We start from the raw sequence: 23015 nt of genomic DNA, 5'->3' as shown, positions 1-23015 counted from the left end.
AACAGAATTGAGGGTAGTGATGGAAGAATGCGCCGATTGTGAACTGATTTCGACTAATTCATCAGAATGTCGTGTGATTGGAAATAGTCTTCGCGTTGTAGGAAGCGAAACTCTAACTCCAATGCTGTTCGATGATATAGCAGCGCTTGACACAGTTGACGAAGTATCTAATTTATTTATTTATTTCATTTTATTAATTAATTTATTTACACCAATTAGCAATCTCAATTTTGCAGAGTTTACCATTGATCCATAATATCATAAAATGCTGTATTTCACTGTTCGTGGTAATCAAATATGTTTTATTTGCTTTCTAATAATACCATTATAAGTCGCGTATATTTAAAGAATACAGTATACTATATATTTATAATACAGTATATATTTAATCGATCGGTCGATGAGATATTCATGCTGCAGGATCGACATTAAATCGTTCCTGGAGCATAGACACCTCATCATCTCGCATTGTAGCTTTCGGACAACATGCATTACTAATAAGGGTGTCTCACAAGGGGGAATCTTGTCATCAACCCTATTTGCCGCAGCGCTGAAACCCTTTCTGGCATCCCAAAATGACTTTCAGTCATACGCTGATGCCTTGAAATTTTACATCACATCTTCTGACCAAAATCAGGTTCTTAGCACCACTCTGCTGACAAATGAAAAAGATCCATTAACTTGAACAATCATCATCAGCCATTTTCAATCCACAGCAGGATGAAGCCCTCTCCAGCAACTTTCCAGTTCCTTCTGTTTTATGCAATGGCCATCCATTTACTACCCACAAACTCATGAATTTCATCTGTCCATCTCCGTCGTTGTCTTCCAGGTTTTCTTCTAGCTCCTCTTGGGTACCATTCTGTTATTTTCTTAGTCCATCTGTCATCATGTCTTTGAGCTATGTGTCCTGCCCAAGACCATTTTAGTTCTCTACTTTTGATAAGAATGTCCTTTACTTGAGTTTGCTGCCTAATCGATGTGTTTATCTTCTTGAACTTGAACAATATCTGGCCTCAAGCGGATTACAGATTAATCAAGCAGAGGCAGCTCAAATGTCTTTCACCTGGATGAAGTCATGCAATGATATCAACCTTACCATTATCACCCATTCAAAAAAGTTAAAGCACAAAAGGACCTCGGATTAGTATGGGATGAGGGACTGACATTCCAGGCTCACCTCCTAAACACAAAAATAAAAATGTACTCTGCTATGTGGGCGATCCGCCAGGAACTAACGAGGTTTCATGACGCTGAACTGGTGAAGAAATACGTTCTTCGAAGTCTCTATCCCATACCTCTTTGTGGAGCAACTGTTTGGTCCTCTTCCCCTACAACACACTTCAATAAGTTCCTCAGCCTGGAATACTGGTTCCTGAAATGGCTCAATCGGCGCACTGGCAACCAATACACTATTTCTAGGCCCAACTCTATATCAATCTCGAAGTCACTCCATGAAAACAACAGAAAAATGGCAGCTAACCTTCATGCACTGACCAGACTAATTACAGGAAGACTCGACGCCCCTGACATCACTGATCTGGTTAAAACTCCTCGAATTGTTGAAAGAAATCAAGTGGGTCCAAGGCTCCCACTTAGAATCAGTTTCAACAACCTCAAAGGCCTGACACGCATGTTTCTTGGAAACACCGAAGGTCTGGTTAACAATCTATCCACCGATCTTGATAAATTTTGTCATCGACATACATACAGACGCCAGAAGGTAATGTACACTTACATGAATCTAATGTTATGACTTACAGGAACATCACCAGAAGAAAAACATGGACTGCCTGAACCCAAGAAATCCTTTATATTTTTGTGCAGCACTTTTTGAGAAAATAATATCCTTCTTAATTTGGTATACTTCAGTATTCCACAAATTTAAAGTATGTCAAATAAAAAACTCTGTAAACACTTCACCATTTCGGTTAAGCATAACCCTAGGGGCTGACATCTGGCCAGGATGTGAGTATGAGCTTGACACACCCAGAATCCTTAGCTGGATATCATCATCATTCTTGAAGTTTATAATTAACCAGTAGTGAATTCGATAGTAGAATATAATGCAGTATATGCATAACTTAACTTAAACTAGGATTCCTTGTTTAACACAAGACGTTTTTCCCCAGTAGTAAAGTAGTTTGTTTGTTTGTTATTTGGTTTTTAGGAGCATTAGCAACTAAAGCCATATTGCTCCGGGGATATGCGGTGGTCACTCCCTGACCTTTCCGCATTCTCCTTATTTGGTGGTCACGGGTTCGAATCCCGGTCTAATCAAGAAGCACGCACTGCTGCTCCTGCCCACCTGGCTACGGAGGCGCCAGTAAAGTAGTAAATAAGTATATGGTTGTTGTGCACAATAAAGCGTTATTTATAAAATATTCTTGGTGATTCCCTTCTACTTCTGACTCTCTCTCTCTTTCGGGGTAACTCAGAAATTTTTAATTTTTTTTTTTTTTTTTGACTGGGGCAGAAAAACCTCAGGCTTCTTTGCACTAATGGCTAATAATAATAATAACCAACACCATAAACTATATAAAATACATAATACATCGCTAAGGAGCCCGGAGTGTCCGATGACACATGTCGACGATACCACCAGGTCTCAGAAACGATCCAACACATCACCGCGGGATGCAAGGTGATCCAGACTGAGTACACTCATAGACACGACCAGGTAGCCAGGATAATACATCAGAATCTAGCAAGGAAATACCAGTTGATCGAAGAAGTGTACTGTACTACAAGTACCAACTCCAGGCAGTACTAGAGACCCCAACCCACAAGCTGTACTGAGACCGCGCCATAATAACGGACAAGACAATCTCGCACAACAGACCGGACATAACCCTTGTGGACAAGAAGGAAAAGGCTACCTGTCTGATTGACATAGCGGTACCCAACACTGGCAACCTGCAGAAAACCCATGGGGAAAAATTCAGGAAGTACACGAACCTAAGACAGGAGATCAAAGAGATGTTGCGTATGCAACAAGTAACGACCATCCCGATCATCGTGTCAACCATAGGTATGGTGCCAAAGACCCTACATAACAGCCTAGCAGCAATAGGTCTCCCAGCGAACACCTACAAGGAGCTCCAGAAAGTCACAAACCTGAACACCTGTAGGATAGTCAGAGAGTTCCTCGACCAACGGTAACATCAGACAACAACCACCCTGTGTACTTGGTAGCAATACCCATCATGGGGTGGAACACCCAATCAGGGGGAAATAATATAAGACCAGCAATAATAATAATAATGCGTTTCATGTAACCGACACATGCCCCTGCCTTAATCTTTGAATGTAAATATCACCCCACCCGGCTTACCCTTATCTAGGGGGTTTTCCTGAGCAGAGCATTAAACAGATAATAATATTTATATTTAAATAATTTTGAAAATGACATTTATTTCCTTCCTTTTAACTGCTGCAGTCTAATATTTTCAATGAACAGATTCGCAAACTTTTTCATTTATGAAAATTTCATAATAAAAGTCGACATTTTACTCGACTAAAGATCCATTCAACTAACTGTCCTGTTTAATATATTTTTTACAAGATTTTTGATGTTAACCTTTTCATTTTTAAAAATAGATGGCGCCACAAATATCCAACCTTCGTGCATTACAATAACATTTGTCATATTTATGACGAAAACAGGAAGAGTAAACGAAGGTCAGCTTACGGATGTCCGAATATTTTAATATAAACAGCAACAGGGAGAATGTTGGTCTTATAATTCATATATTGTGGGTTTTTTCACGAAATCGGGACCAACTTCCGTTGCAAATATCCATTTTGCCTTGAAAGGACACATATTTCAGGCATCTTTTTCAACCTTACTTTGAAACAAACATTTTTTGCTAGTGACGTCTATCGGACATTTATGAATGAATAAATAAAAATGAATTTATTTTCAACAGCGACATCTACCGGACATTTATAAATAAATGAATAAATAAAAAGAGTTTATTTTTAACGGAGATTTATGAATAAAAATTTAATTTTTAAATTTATTTTTTTTAAAGAGGAAATTTATTTTAATAATAAAAAAATTAGAATTATATTCTTTGGTATTTCATTTTGCATTATCAGTATAACTGAGTAAAGTTTATTTTATTTACTAGAACTCCATCGTGAATATGATTGAACTCCGATACGAGAAGAATCTTACATATACATTTGTGGGTGAAATTCTTGTGTCTCTTGAATCCTTTATTCTTCCTGAAACAGATTCCAGTGAGGTTAGTAATTTGCTAAATTACAATCTAGTCTATATTAATAAAGATTCAATCTACGTGTTAAAAAGTATAACTTTAAAAAGCTGTTTTGTTTCTATTGAATCATACAAATGTTATATAATATTTTGTTTATTTACATCAGTAATTCAAAGGTTCTAAAGCCCTAATAATAGCTTTTCTCCTTTGTGAATATTCTAGGTCCATCATGTGTACAAAGGAAAAGCAAGATCAGAAAACCCTGCGCATGTATTTGCTGTGGCTGATAACGCATATCATGATATGATGCACCACAATAGCCACCAGGTAATAGATCAAATAAATATAAATAAAGTTTTTTCATTATTTTATAAAAAAAATGTAAACACAATATGAAAATCTTTAAATTCAGATTTATATTCCCTTATGTTTCGTATTTGTCAGGTAGTTGTAATGTTGGGAGAGGCTGGTTCTGGAAAGTCCATTGCTGCCACCTATACCCTACATCATCTGTTGTATTTGGGTGCAGTAAGTATACGATTTCTTTTTGTATTTTTAACTATATTCACATACAACTAAAATCTCTTCTCTCTATCTCTATCTATCTGTCTCTGAATATTTGCTTCGTTTCTATCTCTTTTTTTCAGAGCACAAATATTGGAGTTACAGAAAAAATTATTCAATCGCTTCCTGTTCTCGATGCATTTGGCAACATCAAGACGATTCACAATCCTAATGCTAACCGACATTGCCGCTGTATTGAACTTTCTTTTAACAACACTGGTAAAGTGACAGGAGGTGAGGTCTTATTGTTTAATTTAAACTTAAGATGTATTTATTCTTGAATTTTCTTGTTTAAACCTGGCTTAGTGGCCTCCGTAGCCGAGTGGGCAGGAGCGGGAGTGCAGTAGCACACGCTCTTTGAATAGACTGGGGTTCAAGCCCCTGACTGCTGAATACGGTCGATCTGCCAACCCGCACTGGACCAGCGTGGCAGATTATGGTCCATTTCCCTCAGCATGAATTGTTGAGGAGGCTTCCATCCTGCAGTGGGTTGATAATGGCTGCACTTTACTTTTTTAGTGGTCAATTGCGAGTACAGCATTACAAGTGTTTCAGATGATCGTGATTCGATATCACATGATTAAATACGTTTGATGATATTCTTATCAAATAACTAATCAGTTCTTCTGACCTATGTGGTAGAGCTGGAGTTAGCACAGGACTTTGGATTTAACATTTTTTTTTTTTTTATTAATATACAATGAATGTTCATAATAAATTCACGTGCAAAAGGTAAGGAAGTCAGACGTTTTTCAATGTTTGAGACCAAAATTTGTGCGCAAAACTGAAGAAACGTATGCAATATATAAAATTTCACGTGCATTTTAAGGAAATGTGCGAAAAATTTGCATAAAAGGCCCACAAAATGCAAATTTCTAAAAATAGGCTGCTTGTATTTTTCACTTTAATTCCTGTTTAAGTGATAGGCTTCCTTTTTAGGTCTGTATATCGTGGGAAAATAAATGCCATCTAGATCAAGGTTTCTCTAACTGTGGTCCTCATAACTCATGAAAGTGGCCCGCGGAATAAACAATAAAATAACTTCCTTTTTTTCTTCTCTTTGCGGTGGGCAACAGTCCCATTAACTGTGATGGGAGATAGAAGTACAACCTAACGCATGCTACTTGTACATACATATGTTAAGCGTGTACATATCACTGCATTTAAGAAATAATTATTAATATATTTGCATGTATAGTTTAATTTTTTTTTTTATTCGTGGCCTCTATCTCAAATATAAAAGGTTCCATACCTGAAAAAAGGTCGGAAAATACTAATCTAAATGACTGTAAGCGATGGAGAGTTGTTGGAAGGGTGGAGACAGACCAACTATATTTGAAAGTCGTTAGTTTTTATTTTTTCGAAACTGTGGATAATTAAATAGTTCCAGGAGGTATTAACATACGACCAGGGCTGTAGTGGAGGGTAAAAAAATTTTCAGTATACCCTCTCGATTTTTTTAGTTGAATAGCGTTATGCCTTCTGGTTTCTGATTTGAAAGACTTGAAAAAACAAAAACCAGCGGGTATTCCCCGTATACCCTCTGGAATTCGATTAATAAGCCTGATATGCACAGTATACTCTCTGCTTTTCGTAATATTCATAGAGTATACTTCTGCTAATTTTACGACTACAGCACTGCATACGACTGCAGAACAGATGGAGGCGGTCCATTGACAACGTTTGAAAGCCAGTATCTGGCCCTTAACAGCCACGAGAAGAATGTCTGCACGTCAATTTGGAATGAAGTTTTAAACTTTGTTTAAAACCTTGCAGTTTTAAACAAAGGGAGACTCTGTACTAGGAGCGTTTTGCATTCCTTTAATCCAATCTCACAAGAGAGCACATTTATCATAGAAAGCAGGGCGCCGTAACTGGAACCCTGAACAACGAAATCAAGGAAATTTCTCTGTGTCAATAAGCTTGAATTTTTGACTCGATGGGATATTATATGGCGTTAGATCTGGAGAGAATTTGGCGAGAAATATCAATCCAACATGTGAGAAAAGTACAGTTTTAGTGGTGGGGAATAATGCGCGGCTATTGGCGAGACATCGCCTTTAATGGCCGCGTGTCCCATTAATATCTTCGAGGGTGACTCTTGAAAATCTTAAAGGATTGATAATGCGCCTCCACATAAGGCTCGGTTGGTTGATGAATTTTTGAAAAATTGAAGGCATCGAGATAATCGAGTGTCCTACCAGATTCCCAGAACTGAACTCTGTAGAACAAGCCTGTGATTCTTTGGAGGAGAGGAATTGCAACTCTGCACCCTACCCTAAGAATACTACATGAGTTAAAATTAGTCCTCAAAAAGGAATGAGATTTATTGCCTGCTGATATTTTGAGTAATATTATTGGCAACATAAGGGCTCGGTGTGAGGATGGTATAGCAGTCAGGACTGGTCACAACTCCTCTTTTCTCCATGAATGTAACTCTTTATTCATAAGAGTGTCGTGAGTTGATTAATCTTTTATGACATGCAAGTTTATTGTTTGGTTGAACTCTCACATGCGCTGATGACATATTTTTAAATACATGTAACTTCCTTTACTTTTGCGCATGACTGTAGTAATAGTAATACGTTAAGCCTAAAGATGTTCATCCAAACCCCAGCTGAAAGGAAATACTGTATTTACTTGTATTATTACTACTAGCCATATAGTGCAAGGCAGCCTGAGGCTTATGCTGCACCAGCCAAAAAAATTTCCGAGTTAACCTGAGAGAGAGAGAGAGAGAGAGAGAGAGAGAGAGAGTCAGAAGTAGAAGGGAATCACCAAGGAAGAGAAGAATGATGATATCCAGTTCAGGACCCTGGTGCGCCAAGCCTATACTCACCAGATGTGAGCCCTGAGGACTAACGACTTCATTTAAAGTCAAAGTATTATTCCTTATTGTTTTTATCCCTCAAAACTGAGGTAGGAAATGGGGAAACAAATGTGGACAAACACGATATACTGTAAATGTCTGTAATAGATATTCCGACTTTTAGATAGAAAAGAATACTCTGTTTCAATGTAAACACAGTGTTTTTTTCCAAAGAATTATTCACTTTTAATTATGTAATTTTCTGTTCTCTAATTTCTATTGATTATCATTTTTTTTCTATTTCAGCTGTGATTTCTACTTTTCTTTTGGAAACAAATTATGCTACCTGTAGACGGTAAGAAAGTTAAGCTTTAATGGAATGAATTAATAACAAAGTTATAAAAGTGGAATGTGTATAATATATCAGCAGAATGCTTCTAGAATCACCTAAGTTAATGTTTTATTTCTTATTAGAGATGAACATGTTTTCCATGTGTTCTATTATTTCTATGATGGGATGAAAAGCGAAAATCGACTGCAGGAATTTGGTCTCGATGCTGATCGTCATCGACATCAATTGCTTAAACTTTCTCGATCTGAAGACAGCGAACACAATTCTTCCTATTTCCTGTCTTTGAAGCAGCAGCTTAGTGTTCTTGGCTTCACTCAAGAGGTATGGTCTAATCTATCCGTTTATCAAGACATAATATTAAATGTTTCTTTTTCTCGAAAAAGAAAACTGGAGTTCTGTTCTATGGAAATTTCCTAAAAAATTTTTTTTGCTTTATATTCCTTAATTATGGTTGAAAAAAATACCGTATTTACTCACATATTCCTTTTTTGCAATTTAAAACTATATTATGAGTGTAAAACAATATTGAAATAGGAACATCCGTGAGACACATCCAAAACCTGCTGAAGTTGTCTCAAAGATATATAAAAATACATTTATTACTAAATAAAAGAACAAATTTATAACAATAATTTGTACTTTAAAAATAGTAGAAGTTAATATAATCAAATCCTTGAGACACTGAAATTGTAATAATCACACAAAAGGGTGAACTCTAAGAGGGACACACTTTGGCACTGTAAAGTTAGGGTTCGAATCCCATCAATGACGCCAGAAACTTTTATGGGCTTTTTTTCACTTCGTCTTATTTAGTCGGTCTCCCCCCAGAAACTTGGGTTTTTTCGACCAGCAAAACTAACAAACCAACCAGAGAAAACCCGCAATTTATGGATAGAATACACATGGGTGAATGAGGTTGTTCTCGAGTAACCCTAATATGGCAGGATTCTCTTAGCGATAAGGATGTAAAAAAATTGATGAAATCGAAGGAATGCATAGTCATGACCTGGTGAGGTCAAAATTCCCTGAAGATTTGAAGTTATGAACAACAGGAAGGATGAAGATTGGTCAATCACAAGTAGAAATGTCCAGATGGTTTTAAGAGAACGGAAATGTTAGCATAGTAAGGGAAGAAGAACCAAAAGTTATAGGCCCAGTTCAAGATTATTATCTATCATTAGCAGTATCTTCTTGGGTAAAACTTAACCTCAGTGCAACCATAGGTGCATGCGTATTCTGATTAAATGACCTCCCCTCCATCCCACAAGATTTATACTTTGGTGTGACCCCAGATTTGTTCGGTCAAAGAAGGAAGAAAGTAGAATGAGTAGCCATTTTTCAAATTTTTTTTTTCTAATCTTAAGCAAGTTTAAAAAGCTTTATCGTTTAGGGGATCTCACTAAGTTTTAACCACAGACTCTACATCTCAGCTCTCGTTGCTGAAATACTGTGACGAAATAATTCTCTGAAAGCTAATGATAGAATTTCTAACAAAAGGTAACGTCATTTCTGTGATCATAAAAATAAATCAACCTGCAGGCGCACAATAATACATTGCCTTTCCAAAATATTAGAAAATTAAGTTACATGTAATTTTGACAGTTGGTGTTTACATGCAAACAAAATGGCAAACAAGCATTGTAAAAACCTTAATGAAATACTGGGTAAATGGTTCACAAATTGGAAAACCTGGGTGAAGGTCGTTAACTTAATGCTAATAATTTTTGATAGTTAAGTACTATTGCCTTCTTTTTCCCCTTATGAAAAATGTATCTGGTCTTGATATTCATCTATGGATGCATTTCATGTATACTTCAATTCCTTGTTCTTGGCAGGAAATGTCGACAATTTGGAACTGCTTAGCCACCATAATTCTTCTAGGCGATTTGAAGTTTGTAAAAACAGGTGATGCCATTGAGGTAGTCGATGCTAACATCTTAGAGAAAGGTGAGAATCAAAAACATAGCTATACAAACTTCGCGATTTCTTATTTATTTTTTAAATGATAAAACTATTTCATATTTTACAATTCTGTGACCATCAGAACCTTCTCTTCCAGCTGCCGACTTATTGCAAATCGAGATAAGCTGCCTCAGAGGAATGTTAACCACAGATACAACCAATAGAGGTCGTTCTATGACACCCGAGATATCGGAAGCCATAAGGGATGCGGTAACAAGATTAATATATTCTCGTCTGTTTGACTGGATAGTGAATCTTATAAACGCCCATCTAGCGTTCTCGAAAATGGTATAGTAAGTACATTTACGCAGATTTAGAGTGACAGATGACTTAGAATATTATTTAAAAAATAGCTTGTTGGCATATTTAAAAAATATGACAACATATTAAACTTAACTGGTTTGTATTTTAAACATTAGATACCGAATGAACTTACCCTTCTTTATCTTTGAGTATATTACCAATCATAATATTGCTGATAGCGTGATAAATATTTTATTTCAGTGGATCTGTGCATACACTTAGTATAGCAGACTTCTTCTCCTTTGAACAAAAAGACCGTAATTCTATGGACCAACTATGGAGAAATATATGTGCTGAACAGTCACTATATTACTTCACCCAGCGCACTGTGGCGTGGGAAATGGTAAGCTTTCAGAGAATTCAATAAAAGGCCAAATTTTCTCCAGATTTGTCATATATAATCAGTTTTAATAATCTCATGATTTTCTCTTTTTGGACCCCAGGACATCTCCAACTGGACCTGTTTTTTACTGTTGTTAATATTTCTTTAAGTTATTTACGCTTTCATTATTTCAAACTGACTAACCTTACGATACTGCATGTTGTAGGACGAGTGCCAATCGGAAGATGTAGATGCCCCTTCGGTCAGTTACAAAGACAATGGTCCATTGATGGATATACTGCTTTCTCGTTCAGGAAGCTTGTTAGATCTACTACATAATGTGTGCTGTGGGCAGGAAAATCTCAAAGGTATGAATCAAAATAAAAAGGCATTCATACCATAGACATTCAGAGACTTTTGTTAGCTAGAATTCGATTTCGCTACCTAAAATTTTAAGTCTAGCGCCCCTATTGTATAAATGATTATGAATATCTTTATAAATTACTGTATTGATTATTATTGATAACATAATTATTATTATTTGTTATTAGTTTAGTATAAATAAACATTTGCTTGAGTATTTTGCAAATAACAAATAATTCGATAAATACTATACATCGCCAGTTAAAATTTGAAATTTTTATTTATACTATTAACTTCTTACAAAATAATGAATTGTGTTCTTGTGCTTTTGGTGTTTTTGTTTTAAATTTGAATACATCTCTTACTAAATTTCAAATTTAAATTCTATTTGTTCATCACAGGAATGATTGAGAATTTCGATAAGGAGTATATCAATATCCATGATGATTGCAATTCATTTACTGTAAGTCACACCATTGGAACAGTGACCTATAACCTCTCGGAGTTTATCGAAAGAAGCCAAGAATATATTAGTCGATATATCATAGAATCATTTGCTTCTTCGACTGACCCTAGAATCAAAGGAATGTTTCAAGTGCCTCTAACAAAATCTGGTAGGTAATATTCATCAAATAAGCAAATCATTGCTAAAGACTTGTACCTGCCATTGTTATAAATATTTCCATGATATTTCCATCATGTGATTCTGAATTATTGTTTTTGCTTTCTCCTACAGGTAAACTATATTGTGCAATGATAGGAAAAATTAAGAAAGATCCAGACAGTTGTGGGGTGCCCAAGGCATGTGTTGCAATTTTCGCTTCTTGGAATCTGATTTCTGAAGTATTATTTTTACATTTACTTTTACTGACTTTACGATTCGAAATCTAACTCTTACTTTGGTGTTTGGTGTAGGTAAGAAACAAATTAAAATGTAAAAGATTATGATATACAACGTCTTTTTTGTACCTTGATCCAATAAGCAGTTTCTGTTTAATTAAACTTATTACCAAGATGTGCATACATTTCTTCGGAAATCTGTGAAGCAGTAACAGTTGCTATGGTAACTGTGAGACGTAGGCGAGTTAGACCCTTCGTCACTACAGGATCAATATTGGCGCTCAGAATAAGGGTAGGTAAAGAGTAGCAAAAAAGGTAGCCAACGTCCGCGTGGCCTAACGGATAAGGCGTCTGACTTCGGATCAGAAGATTGCAGGTTCGAGTCCTGTCGCGGACGGTATTAAAAGTAATTTTTATTCTTTGAAATAATACCTCTGTTTTTTAGAAGTTCTCTCATTTTAATGACTTTTCTGTATTCAAACAATGCATTGAATTTCATATGGCATACAACGTACTATATGTTTCTGTTTACATATTTGCAGTCTGATTTTTCATCTGCTCCACTGCAAGATGCTGTCGAATACGAAATTATTCCTCAAGATGCCCTTCCTGATCCCCCGGTTGTATCTCTCGCAAGACAAAACTTCGCTGATATGTTACGCCACCTTGCAAGAGGAAGTCCACACTTTGTACTGTGTATACGACCTAACAGAAATTACCAATCTGGAAATCTATGCCGAGATGATGTCACCAATCAAATGAAGACGTTGTGTGTACCGCAAGTCGCCCAGCTTCGGTTTCAAGGTTTTTCTCATAGGATCGACTTCAAGGAATTCCTACAACGGTAAAATGCATAACGAATATTATATGGTAATTAAGCTTCCGCCTTCCTTTGTAATGTTTCTCCATCGTAACAATATCATGATGAAGACGTGTTCATCTAACCTTTTTAAGGTAATCTGGGAAAAATCTAAATGCGAATATAGGTGGAGTATTTTTAGAGACATATTGCAACCTAGATTTTGATGGACTTTCTTAGTCAAGATTTTGTAGTTGTTTGCTCTGTTTTTGCCCAATTAAACATTCACAAGTTTAATTAAAGTATGTTCAGCTTCCAGTTATTTGGGATTTAACACTCTTTCAAAATGGTCGTAACCTTCTGATCTGCGGACCGCCGTATATATCTTTGATTTTGGCATCATTAATATGTGGACACTTTAGTTTTAAATAATGAAAGCCATCTCCATTCCTATCCGTGGCTTTTACTAAATTCTTCATTAGACTTACTTTATTTGAAGCGGCGGTAAAAATATGTTTGTTTGGTCAACTAATTAGCTTATAGGTGATGTTCTGCTTCCCAAGTAAATCTCAGTTTCGTAATCGATGGATTTGGCTCGAGTGTCCCACTGGCACAAAAATCAATAGTATTTTTGTATAGCTAGACTGCAGACAAAAAAAGTACCCATCAACTTGGAAATCTCCGCAGCTGTTTCACTTGTATTTATCGTATTTTACTTTTTTAAGAGAAGTTCCCTGTTCTCGTAGGATTCTTTCATAACCTATACTTATACATGGGAGAACGTATAATGCAATTGTGAAGTAACACAACTTTTAGATATCATTTCGAAGAGTCGATGAAAAGCCTCCATTTTTCCGGTTTATTTTTTCTTTCATGGACATCGAATAGTCCACCAACATAATTACAGAAGCAAAATGAATCTTCCATGCCAAAATAAGAAGAAAGCTCTTTTAATCGATTATGAAATACAGATGTGTATAGTTGTATCTTTTTGCAGTAAATTCCATTCCTTTTAGATCCCAAAATCTCTGTACACTTTGGTTTGATTCAAATCACATACGAGACTGTTTAATTTCTCTTTGAGTTATAAGATGAGGCTTATTTACTTCTGAGCAGTGGCGTAGCTACCATGTAGGCAGGCAAGGCAACTGCCTCCGGGCCCGGGCCCTTTAGGGTAGCTACGCTACTGCTTCTGAACATTCATATTCCGATTCAGAGCGCTTTATGGACCGTTTCCATTGGGTTACCTGTGTTTCCTTGTTCTAATGACCAGGTTTCTGGTGTAATGTCTGTCAGGATAATCGAAGACTTGGTTTTTTAAGGGAAATATTTTATTACGATTGTTGGATTTTGGTCTCGGTAGAAGTAAAATTTTAGTGATCTTCTAAATTCGATTTCTTTTAATTTATATCTAATATAACTGTAATATAACTTTAGAAACTGATAAAGAAATATAAAAAAATAATTAATAAAATCGGTAATAAGTTATTTAAAAATTAATTTTTCTAGTTACCAATATCTGGTTTTTGACTTCGATGAGAATGTCGAAATTAATAAAGACAACTGTCAACTATTGCTGCTGCGTCTAAAGCTCGATGGATGGCATGTAGGTCGTAAAAAGGTAGGTTTATTCCTTAATTTAAGTGTTTGTTAGCTAATATTTTTTATTTTATATTATTTATATATCCATATTTGTCGTGCAGCAAATTTTTGATAATAACCGATAGCCAATATTAAAAATTTGGCGCCCTCTTCTGGAGGACAAGAACACTACTTCTATTAAATTATAAATACGATACGTATTTATTATTATTATTTTTTTTTTAAATGGATTCTTAAAAATGTTTGTGGCCTGTAGGAGAATCCTAAATATTCAAAAACATACTTTCAGTTCTGCTAAACATTTTTCATACTTGAATAGCTAATTTTAGCCAAACATCGAATAAAAATTGTTTCATGTATTGTAATTAGTCGTGCAGTAATTAATAAAAATGTTGCTATTGCTAAGTTAGCTTTCACATATAAAGGGTTATTTTTAAAATTTATTTTATTTAATTTTAAAGTTAATTTAATAATTAATATCAGTTTATCTAACTGCTAATTTGTTAATATGCTGTTTAAAATTTTAGGAAATATTTTGTAATCTGTAGTAGAAAATTATAATATTCTCATTTGCAGTTTTTTTTTTTTTTTTTGCTCTTTTAGTGATTTTTTAATAAATTTTGACTTTTAGGTTTTTCTGAAATATTATCACGTGGAATATTTGTCTCGCTTGTACGAAATTCATGTTCGAAAAGTGATTATGGTACAAGCACTCATGAGAAGATACTTAATTAGACTGAGACAGAAGAAAAGTCTTCAGGAGGCAGAACCTTCTGATTATTTTACTGAAGTTCAAGAAGTAAAGACTAAGTCGGGGGCATCAACCCCCGAGACCGAAACTGAAGCTCCACCATCTCCAGTTCCAGGTACAGATGACTGAAAAAAAAGAAAAAAAAAAAAAGAAATGCAACTGTACATATCTGTTTACGAAAATAGAACTGATAATGAAGATAATATGTGCTGCCATCTAGTGACATTATCTAGTCCTTAACATAAGTATTTTAATTAACATCATTGTAATATTTAAAAATTTTCTCGTTTCAAAATGGTAAAATATTTCTTGAATCTTTGTAGATGGTGTGATTTAATAAAGTGGTTATTGTATGGTTGTTGTACATGTGTTATCTCTGAGTCCTTTTACTTATGAAAAATTTAAAAAAATCCAAATAATAAAATAAAAATATTTGCTTTACATCCACTGTCCCCACCCACAAAAAAAAAAAATAATAATAATAAATAAATAAATACAAGTTCATTATACACATATGTACATAACATGCATTATCCACAAAAAATCGCATCACTCTACAATACTGCAATTGTAAAGGTAGGCGGGGGAGGGGAATCCCCTCGTTCTATGGGGTTTGCTTTAATCTTTAGAAAAAGATTGACACAGTCCTCTGCAAATCTCATTAAAATACAATAATAAGTATTAAAACTAGATAAACAGCATCAAGAAGCCAGGGTTGAAATGAAAGAATCGTGATCATTTTAAAATAATTTATAAAAATATGTACTTCTGAATAAAATTAATTTTTTAATTTCTTTTATTAAAAATTTTAATTTATGAATTTAAAAAAATCAATTCCTTTTTATTTATGAATTTAGGATAAATTATTAGATATAAATAAAAATATCAATAAAATTTATAATTAAAAACGTAACTCAATTAATTTACTTAATTAATAATTCAATAAATATAGGAACATATTAAGAATTTAATTAATAAATAATTTTTTATTTATCAGGGGCATAATTGAGGGGAAGGAAGAAAGGGTATTTATCATCCCTGAAAATCTAGAAAGTACGTTTCTTCCTGCTGTTACAGTAATGTACTTTGGATTAATTTGAATTTGAACTCACCCGAAAAATCAAAATCATGGATACACTTGCTGGATAAGCAGTATCGGTGATGGATGGGAAGACTTCGGCCTTCGGCTGGGAAGACTTAATAGTTCTTAAAAAATACTTCTTTTGTACCATACCATATATGGGACTGTTTCGGATCACCCATGTTGGCGACATAATAGTTTTATCAGTGGGAAACATCCTGTTGGAGTTGAAGTTAGATTTCAGTTGAGATCATGGTCTTGTGTCAGGTGTATTTCAGAAGAAATATAAAGAAATATAATGGAGGTCCAAAGATTTCGAAAGGCTAAAGCAGTGTTACGCGGACCATTAAGCTTTAATCATTATATAGTACTGTAGTAAAAAAATCCATGTTAGTTAGGTCATAACGGAATATAGTCGCTTTAGCCTCTACCTGAGACCACCATTGGATCAGTGTTAAGCATCAAAGCAACTAAGACTATGAGGCGACAGTATATTGTGTCTCTAATTGAATGTATTCTTGGTCAGTTTTACTATTTCCTGGACGAAAAACCGGTTTCAGGGATGAAAAGCCATCCACCCCTCACCTGAGATCGAAAAACCGGCACGCTATTAAAAAAAATCCATAATTCCATAATAGACTGGATTCGACAATGCCTTGTCCACCCAGTGTGGGAAGGAACGTCATTATAGCCACTGGGCTAACCACCATGACCATGATCTTGTGGATCGACTGGGTCACATGGAACAGGGAGTTTATCAATGATGTCTCTTTAAATGGTAAATGGCTTCCTGATTATATTGTTAAGTCACTTCATGAAACAATATTCTACTGCTCGCAGCTTCTTGAGTTGAGAAGGGAAGGTGGGAGACTAGCTGGCAACAATATAGCATGCAGTAGAGTTGAGTATTTAGTTTCACCTAGGATAAGAAGGTAGAGGTTGTCAGTTTCTGTAAAAGACCAATTCCCTGTGTTTAAACTACTAAAGAGCTTGGAGAGATCCGGTGGTTTCAAGTAGGATCTAGTTTGTTTGTTCATTCATTAGTTTTGGATGAGATTATGCTTTGGTCTCCATGCGAGTTAAAAAGAAATATATAGCCAATCTCATTTACAACACGCATTTTTGACATAATAATCTAAAATTTAAGTGGAGTAGATGAAGTAGAGCAGAATACAACCCATGCGGCTGCTTGGATAAAAAAAAAAGAAAGAAATTCTTTTGTATCATACCATATATGAGACTGTTTCGGATCTCCAATGTTTCGGATCTCATTTACAACACGCATTTTTGACATAATAATCTAAAATTTAAGTGGAGTACATGAGGTAGAGCAGAACACAACCCATGCGGCTGCTTGGATAAAAAAAAAAAAAGAAAGAAATTCTTTTGTATCATACCATATATGAGACTGTTTCGGATCTCCAATAGTGGAGACATAATAGTTTTGTCAGTGGGAAACATCCTGTTGATGGTCCTGTTGGAGTTGAAGTTAGATTTCAGTTGAGATCATGGTCTTGTGTCAGGTGTATTTCAGAAGAAATGTAAAGAAATATAGTGGCGGTCCCAAGATTTTTAAGTATTTCCTCCAAATTGTTTCTCAGCGAAGAATGAAGTAACCAAGAAGAAGGATGCTGATCATGAATTATCATGATACCGAAAATAAAAGTTCAGGCTTAACCAAGTGCAAACCGTCTTTTCCCAGCGTTTTTTTTTTTTTTTTTTTTTTTTTTGGGACCGATGTTCTCTTTATTGACATCGCAATTAAGGTGGTAACATGAAATTTTATATTCAGATTAAATTTATAATGGCTGCGTTTTGACCCAAGATGATTGCCACTCAAATTACAACTTCCACCCAATAAGGGCTCTTGCGTTTGTCAATCCATTCCAAAATTTAGAAAATATATGAACGGGTGGAGCCTAGAATATTCTGTTGGAAGTATTTTTATTTTGAGTTTTCATCTTGAAGCATTGAAATAGACTCTATTGATGTTGAAAAAAAATCTGTAAAAGTGGTCTCCATCAAGTCTGCTATCCTGTACTAAACAACAGTTTCGCGTAAACAAAATCTGATGTACAATACAACCCATTTCTAAGTTCCTCTGAAAGCATGATTCCTTGCATAGTATGACATTTTAGTAATGCTGAGTTATACTATAGGTACTATCGATGGAGCAGCCCGAATCATTCAGATCTACTTCAAGAGGTGGCGATTCCGAAGTATATTCGAGGCTTTACAAAAGTATCGGATGCAGCGAGCAGTGGATCTTGTATATTTTTGTCAGCAGGTAGGTTATATGTGACTTATCACCAAGTAACTTACCTATAAAATAAAAAATAATACTGAAAGAGTGGATTTTCATTCGTACAGTACTAAATAAGGTCCTCGGATTCTATTCGTATTGCATTATATACGTCTATTCAATGTACAGTCACTGGCCAAAAAATGAAAAATATTTACTCAATATCTAGTATGGTCACCTTTAATCTAGAATTATAGCCCATACACATTATGGTATGAGCTCCACTAGGTGTTTCTGGACGTCTAGCACCAGATTTGATCGTTCTTCCATCAGGATATTTATCAGCTGCTGTATTATGGTCGGTAGAGAACTGTGAAGCTGAATTGGCCTTTCCAGCATATCCCAGACATTCTCAACTGGATTTAGATCTAGAGAATTAGTCGGCCGGGATAGATGTTGAAAATCATGGGAATGTTCCCAGAACCATTCAGATACAATTTTTTGCATGACATTTAGTCGCGTTTTTGCCTTGAATGGATCCATTGCAGTCTGGGTAAAAACGAAGTACTGAAGGGTGAAAAGTTAGTCAGATAAGACAGAAAGCTACTAACTGGAGTTGACAACCTTCTAATGGTATGTACAGACTTAGTCAGTACCCACAGAACATACCATATACCATGATACCAACTTCAACCGCTTGAGTGGCGGACAGGAGACAGTCTATATGCATATCTTCATGACATTCATGCCACAGTTTCACTCTACCACTGATGCAAAAAAAAATTGCAAATCTTGACTCGTTAGACCACATGATCTTTTTGCAATGTTCCACAGTCCAGCCTTGGCTTTGGCAACACCACTCCATTCAAATCTTTCGATTTTTACAGAAAGAAGTGACTTTCTTATAGTCGCGTGACTGCCAAATCATAGATTCTTCAATCATTCTTCAATGATTTGTCTAACATTATCATGTCGAGATTGGTAAGTCGTAATCCCACTGTATAAGGCAATTGTAAGACAGCATTTGGAATAATGTGTTCAAGTATGAAAATCTCATCTAAAAAAGAAGACGTTGAGCTTCTTGAAAGTGTCCAAACACGAGCAACTCGCATGGTAAGATCGGCAAAAGGGTGATCACGCGAGGAAAGACTTCGATTATGTTGGTTACAGAGTTTGATAATCAGCCACCTTAGAGGGAACCTACTTGAGGTTTATAAGGCTCTAAGAGGGGTAGTAAAATGAATGAAGATGGAATTTTCCCTGTTATAAAGAATTCCAGAACGAAGGGCCAAGTTTAGAATGGATTGTAGAAAGTTTCTTTTAGCCACAGAGTTGTTGACTACTGGAATAAGTTGCCTCCGCAGGTAGAGGCTGAGAGTTTGAAGAAATTCGATGGTCAACTGGCTAGTAACCTACATGAAGAGGGAAGTTCATAAATTGCATTTTCGTAGCTACTTTGTTTTTTCTTTTTTGGCCAGTACAGCAAAAGTATGAAAGTATTAGTATAGCCACTATATGGCTATTCGAATACTATCATTTTACTAATATTGATGATGTATATCAGCAAAATCTAACGGTTAATTATGATTTAACAAATCATACAATATCTTCTTAACAAAAGCCATTTTTGGTTTAAGATTTTGATAAAAATTTATTTCGCTTTAACTAGTCGTGTCTTATGTTTTTGGCTACAACAAAGAGTTTGTTTTACGTCCTAGGTACATTTGTACAACCAAGAAGTCTGTGTCCATATGCAAAAATGGAACGAACCCATTGATCAGCGAGATATTACCCCCATCACAAAAGCTCACCTTACCGCTGTCTGCAAAACAGTTCCTGTCGCTGTGATGAAGATGAAAATGCCTTTATCCCTCGATGACATTGGTTTCAAAGATACAAGTCAAGTTAGTATCTTTGGACATTTATGGAGCGTGTTAACTAAATTGTTGTTTAATTTTAATTTTTATTGTTTAAAATGGTAGATTGAATTAATCCAAATGAGAATAAATGCGAAGTCCAACAGTAAAGTCTAGGATTAAACAGTATGAAATTTAATGGTACCAATTCCCATAAGAGAATGCACTATTCCCATAAGAGATGGAGAAACCACTGTGCGTGGTTTCTCCATCCAGTCCCCCACAAAACCTTACTCTCCTCTGTCCTACAAATTCTTCGTTCGTCTCCAGCACGCGATTAAAACACGTTACTTTCTCAAAAACGGCTACAAAACACGATCGATGAACACCACACTTTCACATAATACCGACGAAAGGGTAACGTCTAATAAACAGACCACATCCAGCGCTCCCACCTGATAAAAAAAAATAATAATAACAAATCCTGGAACTATATTATGAGACCTCGTATATCGAAAGATTCTCTCTCTCATTGACAATTGAAGCATCATTGAGATTTACTGATCATATGTCCTTTGCTATTCAGATGTTAAAAGATAATTTCGCAGACACTTCTGTCAGGATGAAAGGCATTCTAGAAATTCAAGAAGACTGGAATGCCCCCATCAGGAGTTTCATGACACCACCGTAAGTAATAGATTATTTAAAAAAAAACTTGCATCCTAAATGGTCTAATATAAAATGTGGTGTTTAATTTTTACATTTTTGAAAATTATTTTACGCCATCTATTGGCAAGAGGACTATAATAATTAAGATTTGATTAGAAATGTCACTGTAAGGAAAGTTTTATTTTTATTTATAGCGCAACAGAGAAAAAGAAACAGACTTTGGAGATGCTAACGCCCCCTAACGACGAGATGTTAAAAAATATGAAGCGTGCTGAAAACGTTTCTCTGGATAATACTGAATTAAGCTTTCCATCTACTGAGCCAAAAAAACGTGGTAAAAGACATCTAGACCCGACTGAGTACACAGCAAAGGAATGTAGCCTTTCTCCTACTGCAGCTCTCATCAGCGAAGTCATAAACGAAAATCGGTAGGTGCAGACATAAAATATACAGTGGCTAGCAGTGCTTAAGCTGCATATGAACGGTTGAAATTTACGATACATTACATAGAAACACAGGGCAGGCTCAAGGGTGATGGCGTACCTAGGCCACATTGACTGATGGCGCCTCCCTCTCGCCGATGCGAAGATTTTCATTTTTTTTTAGTATGATTAATTTTACATTTTATTTACTTAAAAAAATAAATTATACGCAATATAACACTAAAAATAAAAATAAAAAAATAAAACTCTTCATGAAAACTATTAATTAAAACGAAAAAATTACAGTACGCAGATTAAGATGGTAGTTATTAAAAAAATGTAAACCTGCAGAGAAACCACAGGAATTCTGGAAATAAGAAAGGGACTCCCCCAATAGTCAATGTCTGGTGTGCCCTGGAAAAAATAAGAATAAATAATTAGTCTTTTTTTTGTTAGAAGATATGGTGGAGTTGTCTATTGTCTTTTTCCACAAGTTTGGTTAAATTTGTTGGAGAACTTTTCCTTGACGTTATAACGGAATAAAGTTTATAAGAATAAAAGTTTATGGGATTATTTATTTCCATTTCTAGAAATATTTCGAACGAGAATGATGGGGCTTTCAACTTCAGAGCTCTTCTTCGCCCAGTTAAGTCTCGGCCTCCTAGAGTGATACGAATTCGACCAAAGTCCAACAACAGCAGTCCTTTAACGGATGATCGAAATCGAAGTGTCAAAAACAAAGAGAAACCCTGCGAAGGAAATATCGAAAAATCCTCAGAAGTCCAATTCGAAGAGTCGACGACAGTGTTGAAGAACTTTGAGATAGCACCAGGAATTCTGATTAGTGGTGAAGCATTTGTATTATAAAGAAAAAAAAAATGGCGCAGAGTAGTTAAAATCCTCAGGATAGTTTACAAAAATAAATAAATAAATCTTATAAGTAAAAGATGATGCTAAGGTAATGAATTCAAAGTTCTTGATGTATTTGGTGTTTTTCTTTAGAGAGAACACGTTTGAGGTCATCTGTTCAATTGATTTTTTGACCATATCCCACACAAAAAGTCCTCCCTTATGCGCCATTCTTGCCCATTTTTCTGCGGCTAGATTGTATTGTACAGGGAGAGACTAATGGGATTCTACAGCTAATTTTCCTGTGGTGTACTTTGACTCACCCCACTTCGTATACTGACAATCCCCTTCCCAACAGGCGTACAAAGGCAAAATTAGATCTCACTGCAGTTTTTATTCAAGCTCTTCCGTCAAACAATGCCCCTGCTAAGTAAAGACAGAACCGGGGCTGTGCATCCAGTAAAAAAGAAACTGCGCATGTTCATTCAGTAATGAAAAATACATTTATAGCAATATTGGTAAGATGATCAATAAAAATACATAAAAATTCTATCTTGAAAATAAATACAATTTTAATTCATGCTTTAGAATGACTTTGAAACAACATAGTTTATGAATCATGCATCCGACACAAAACTGGAATGCGCATGCTTATTAATAAACGAAAATTTAAAACCACATCGACCAGAGACAGTCGATATACACTCACTGGCCAAAAATTTCGACATTTTTATTCAATATCTAATAGTAATCTTTTGTACGAATTTCACCCCGTGCGCTTTGTGGCATGGATTCCACTAGATGTTTGCTGGAATCTAGTTTCAGATTTGATCAGTCTTCCATCAGGATTGTCAGCTGATGTGTTGTGGTCGGTAGAGAACAGCGAAGCCGACCTGCCCTTTTCAATATATCCCAGACATTCTCAATTGGTTTCAGATGTTGAGAAGTAGGAGGCCGGGGTAGACGTTGGGAACGTTCCAATATCAATTCAGGTACAATTTTTGCA

General features: G+C 35.5%; 4 protein-coding genes and 1 non-coding gene across 5 annotated transcripts; all 5 read left to right on the top strand.

The window, feature by feature from the left end:
- Position 1: 1 nt before the first annotated feature.
- LOC150086653 (myosin-IIIb-like) lies at positions 2-5068 on the top strand. The gene is made up of 5 exons (XM_090371496.1): positions 2-163; positions 4134-4250; positions 4446-4550; positions 4668-4751; positions 4871-5068. Exons 1-5 carry the CDS (start codon positions 20-22, stop codon positions 5066-5068), a joined length of 648 nt encoding a protein of 215 aa, XP_090227622.1. The 5' UTR covers positions 2-19.
- A 1014-nt stretch (positions 5069-6082) lies between these two features.
- Positions 6083-11520, top strand: LOC150086652 (neither inactivation nor afterpotential protein C-like). Its single transcript, XM_090372218.1, has 8 exons — positions 6083-6131; positions 7903-7951; positions 8071-8269; positions 9784-9895; positions 10008-10203; positions 10415-10556; positions 10762-10903; positions 11300-11520. The coding sequence occupies exons 1-8, from the start codon at positions 6083-6085 to the stop codon at positions 11518-11520; spliced, it is 1110 nt and encodes a 369-aa protein (XP_090228344.1).
- A 438-nt stretch (positions 11521-11958) lies between these two features.
- LOC150086650 (neither inactivation nor afterpotential protein C-like) lies at positions 11959-15120 on the top strand. The gene is made up of 4 exons (XM_090372217.1): positions 11959-12030; positions 12281-12582; positions 14047-14158; positions 14771-15120. The coding sequence occupies exons 1-4, from the start codon at positions 11959-11961 to the stop codon at positions 15017-15019; spliced, it is 735 nt and encodes a 244-aa protein (XP_090228343.1). The 3' UTR covers positions 15020-15120.
- On the top strand, positions 12063-12135 carry TRNAR-UCG (transfer RNA arginine (anticodon UCG)). Its single transcript has one exon. It is a non-coding gene; the product is annotated as a tRNA-Arg (tRNA).
- Positions 15121-18173: 3053 nt separating the features above from the next.
- LOC150086649 (uncharacterized) lies at positions 18174-22041 on the top strand. The gene is made up of 5 exons (XM_090371494.1): positions 18174-18258; positions 19932-20117; positions 20656-20756; positions 20933-21166; positions 21751-22041. Exons 1-5 carry the CDS (start codon positions 18220-18222, stop codon positions 22025-22027), a joined length of 837 nt encoding a protein of 278 aa, XP_090227620.1. The 5' UTR covers positions 18174-18219; the 3' UTR covers positions 22028-22041.
- Positions 22042-23015: the final 974 nt, after the last annotated feature.

This window comes from Mastigoproctus giganteus, chromosome 4 (genome assembly GCF_048544385.1).
Source record: "Mastigoproctus giganteus isolate SK-2022 chromosome 4, ASM4854438v1, whole genome shotgun sequence".
Taxonomy (NCBI): domain Eukaryota; kingdom Metazoa; phylum Arthropoda; class Arachnida; order Uropygi; family Thelyphonidae; genus Mastigoproctus; species Mastigoproctus giganteus.
Note: the sequence above shows the minus strand (reverse complement) of the source record. Positions and strands in the feature narration are given on the sequence as shown.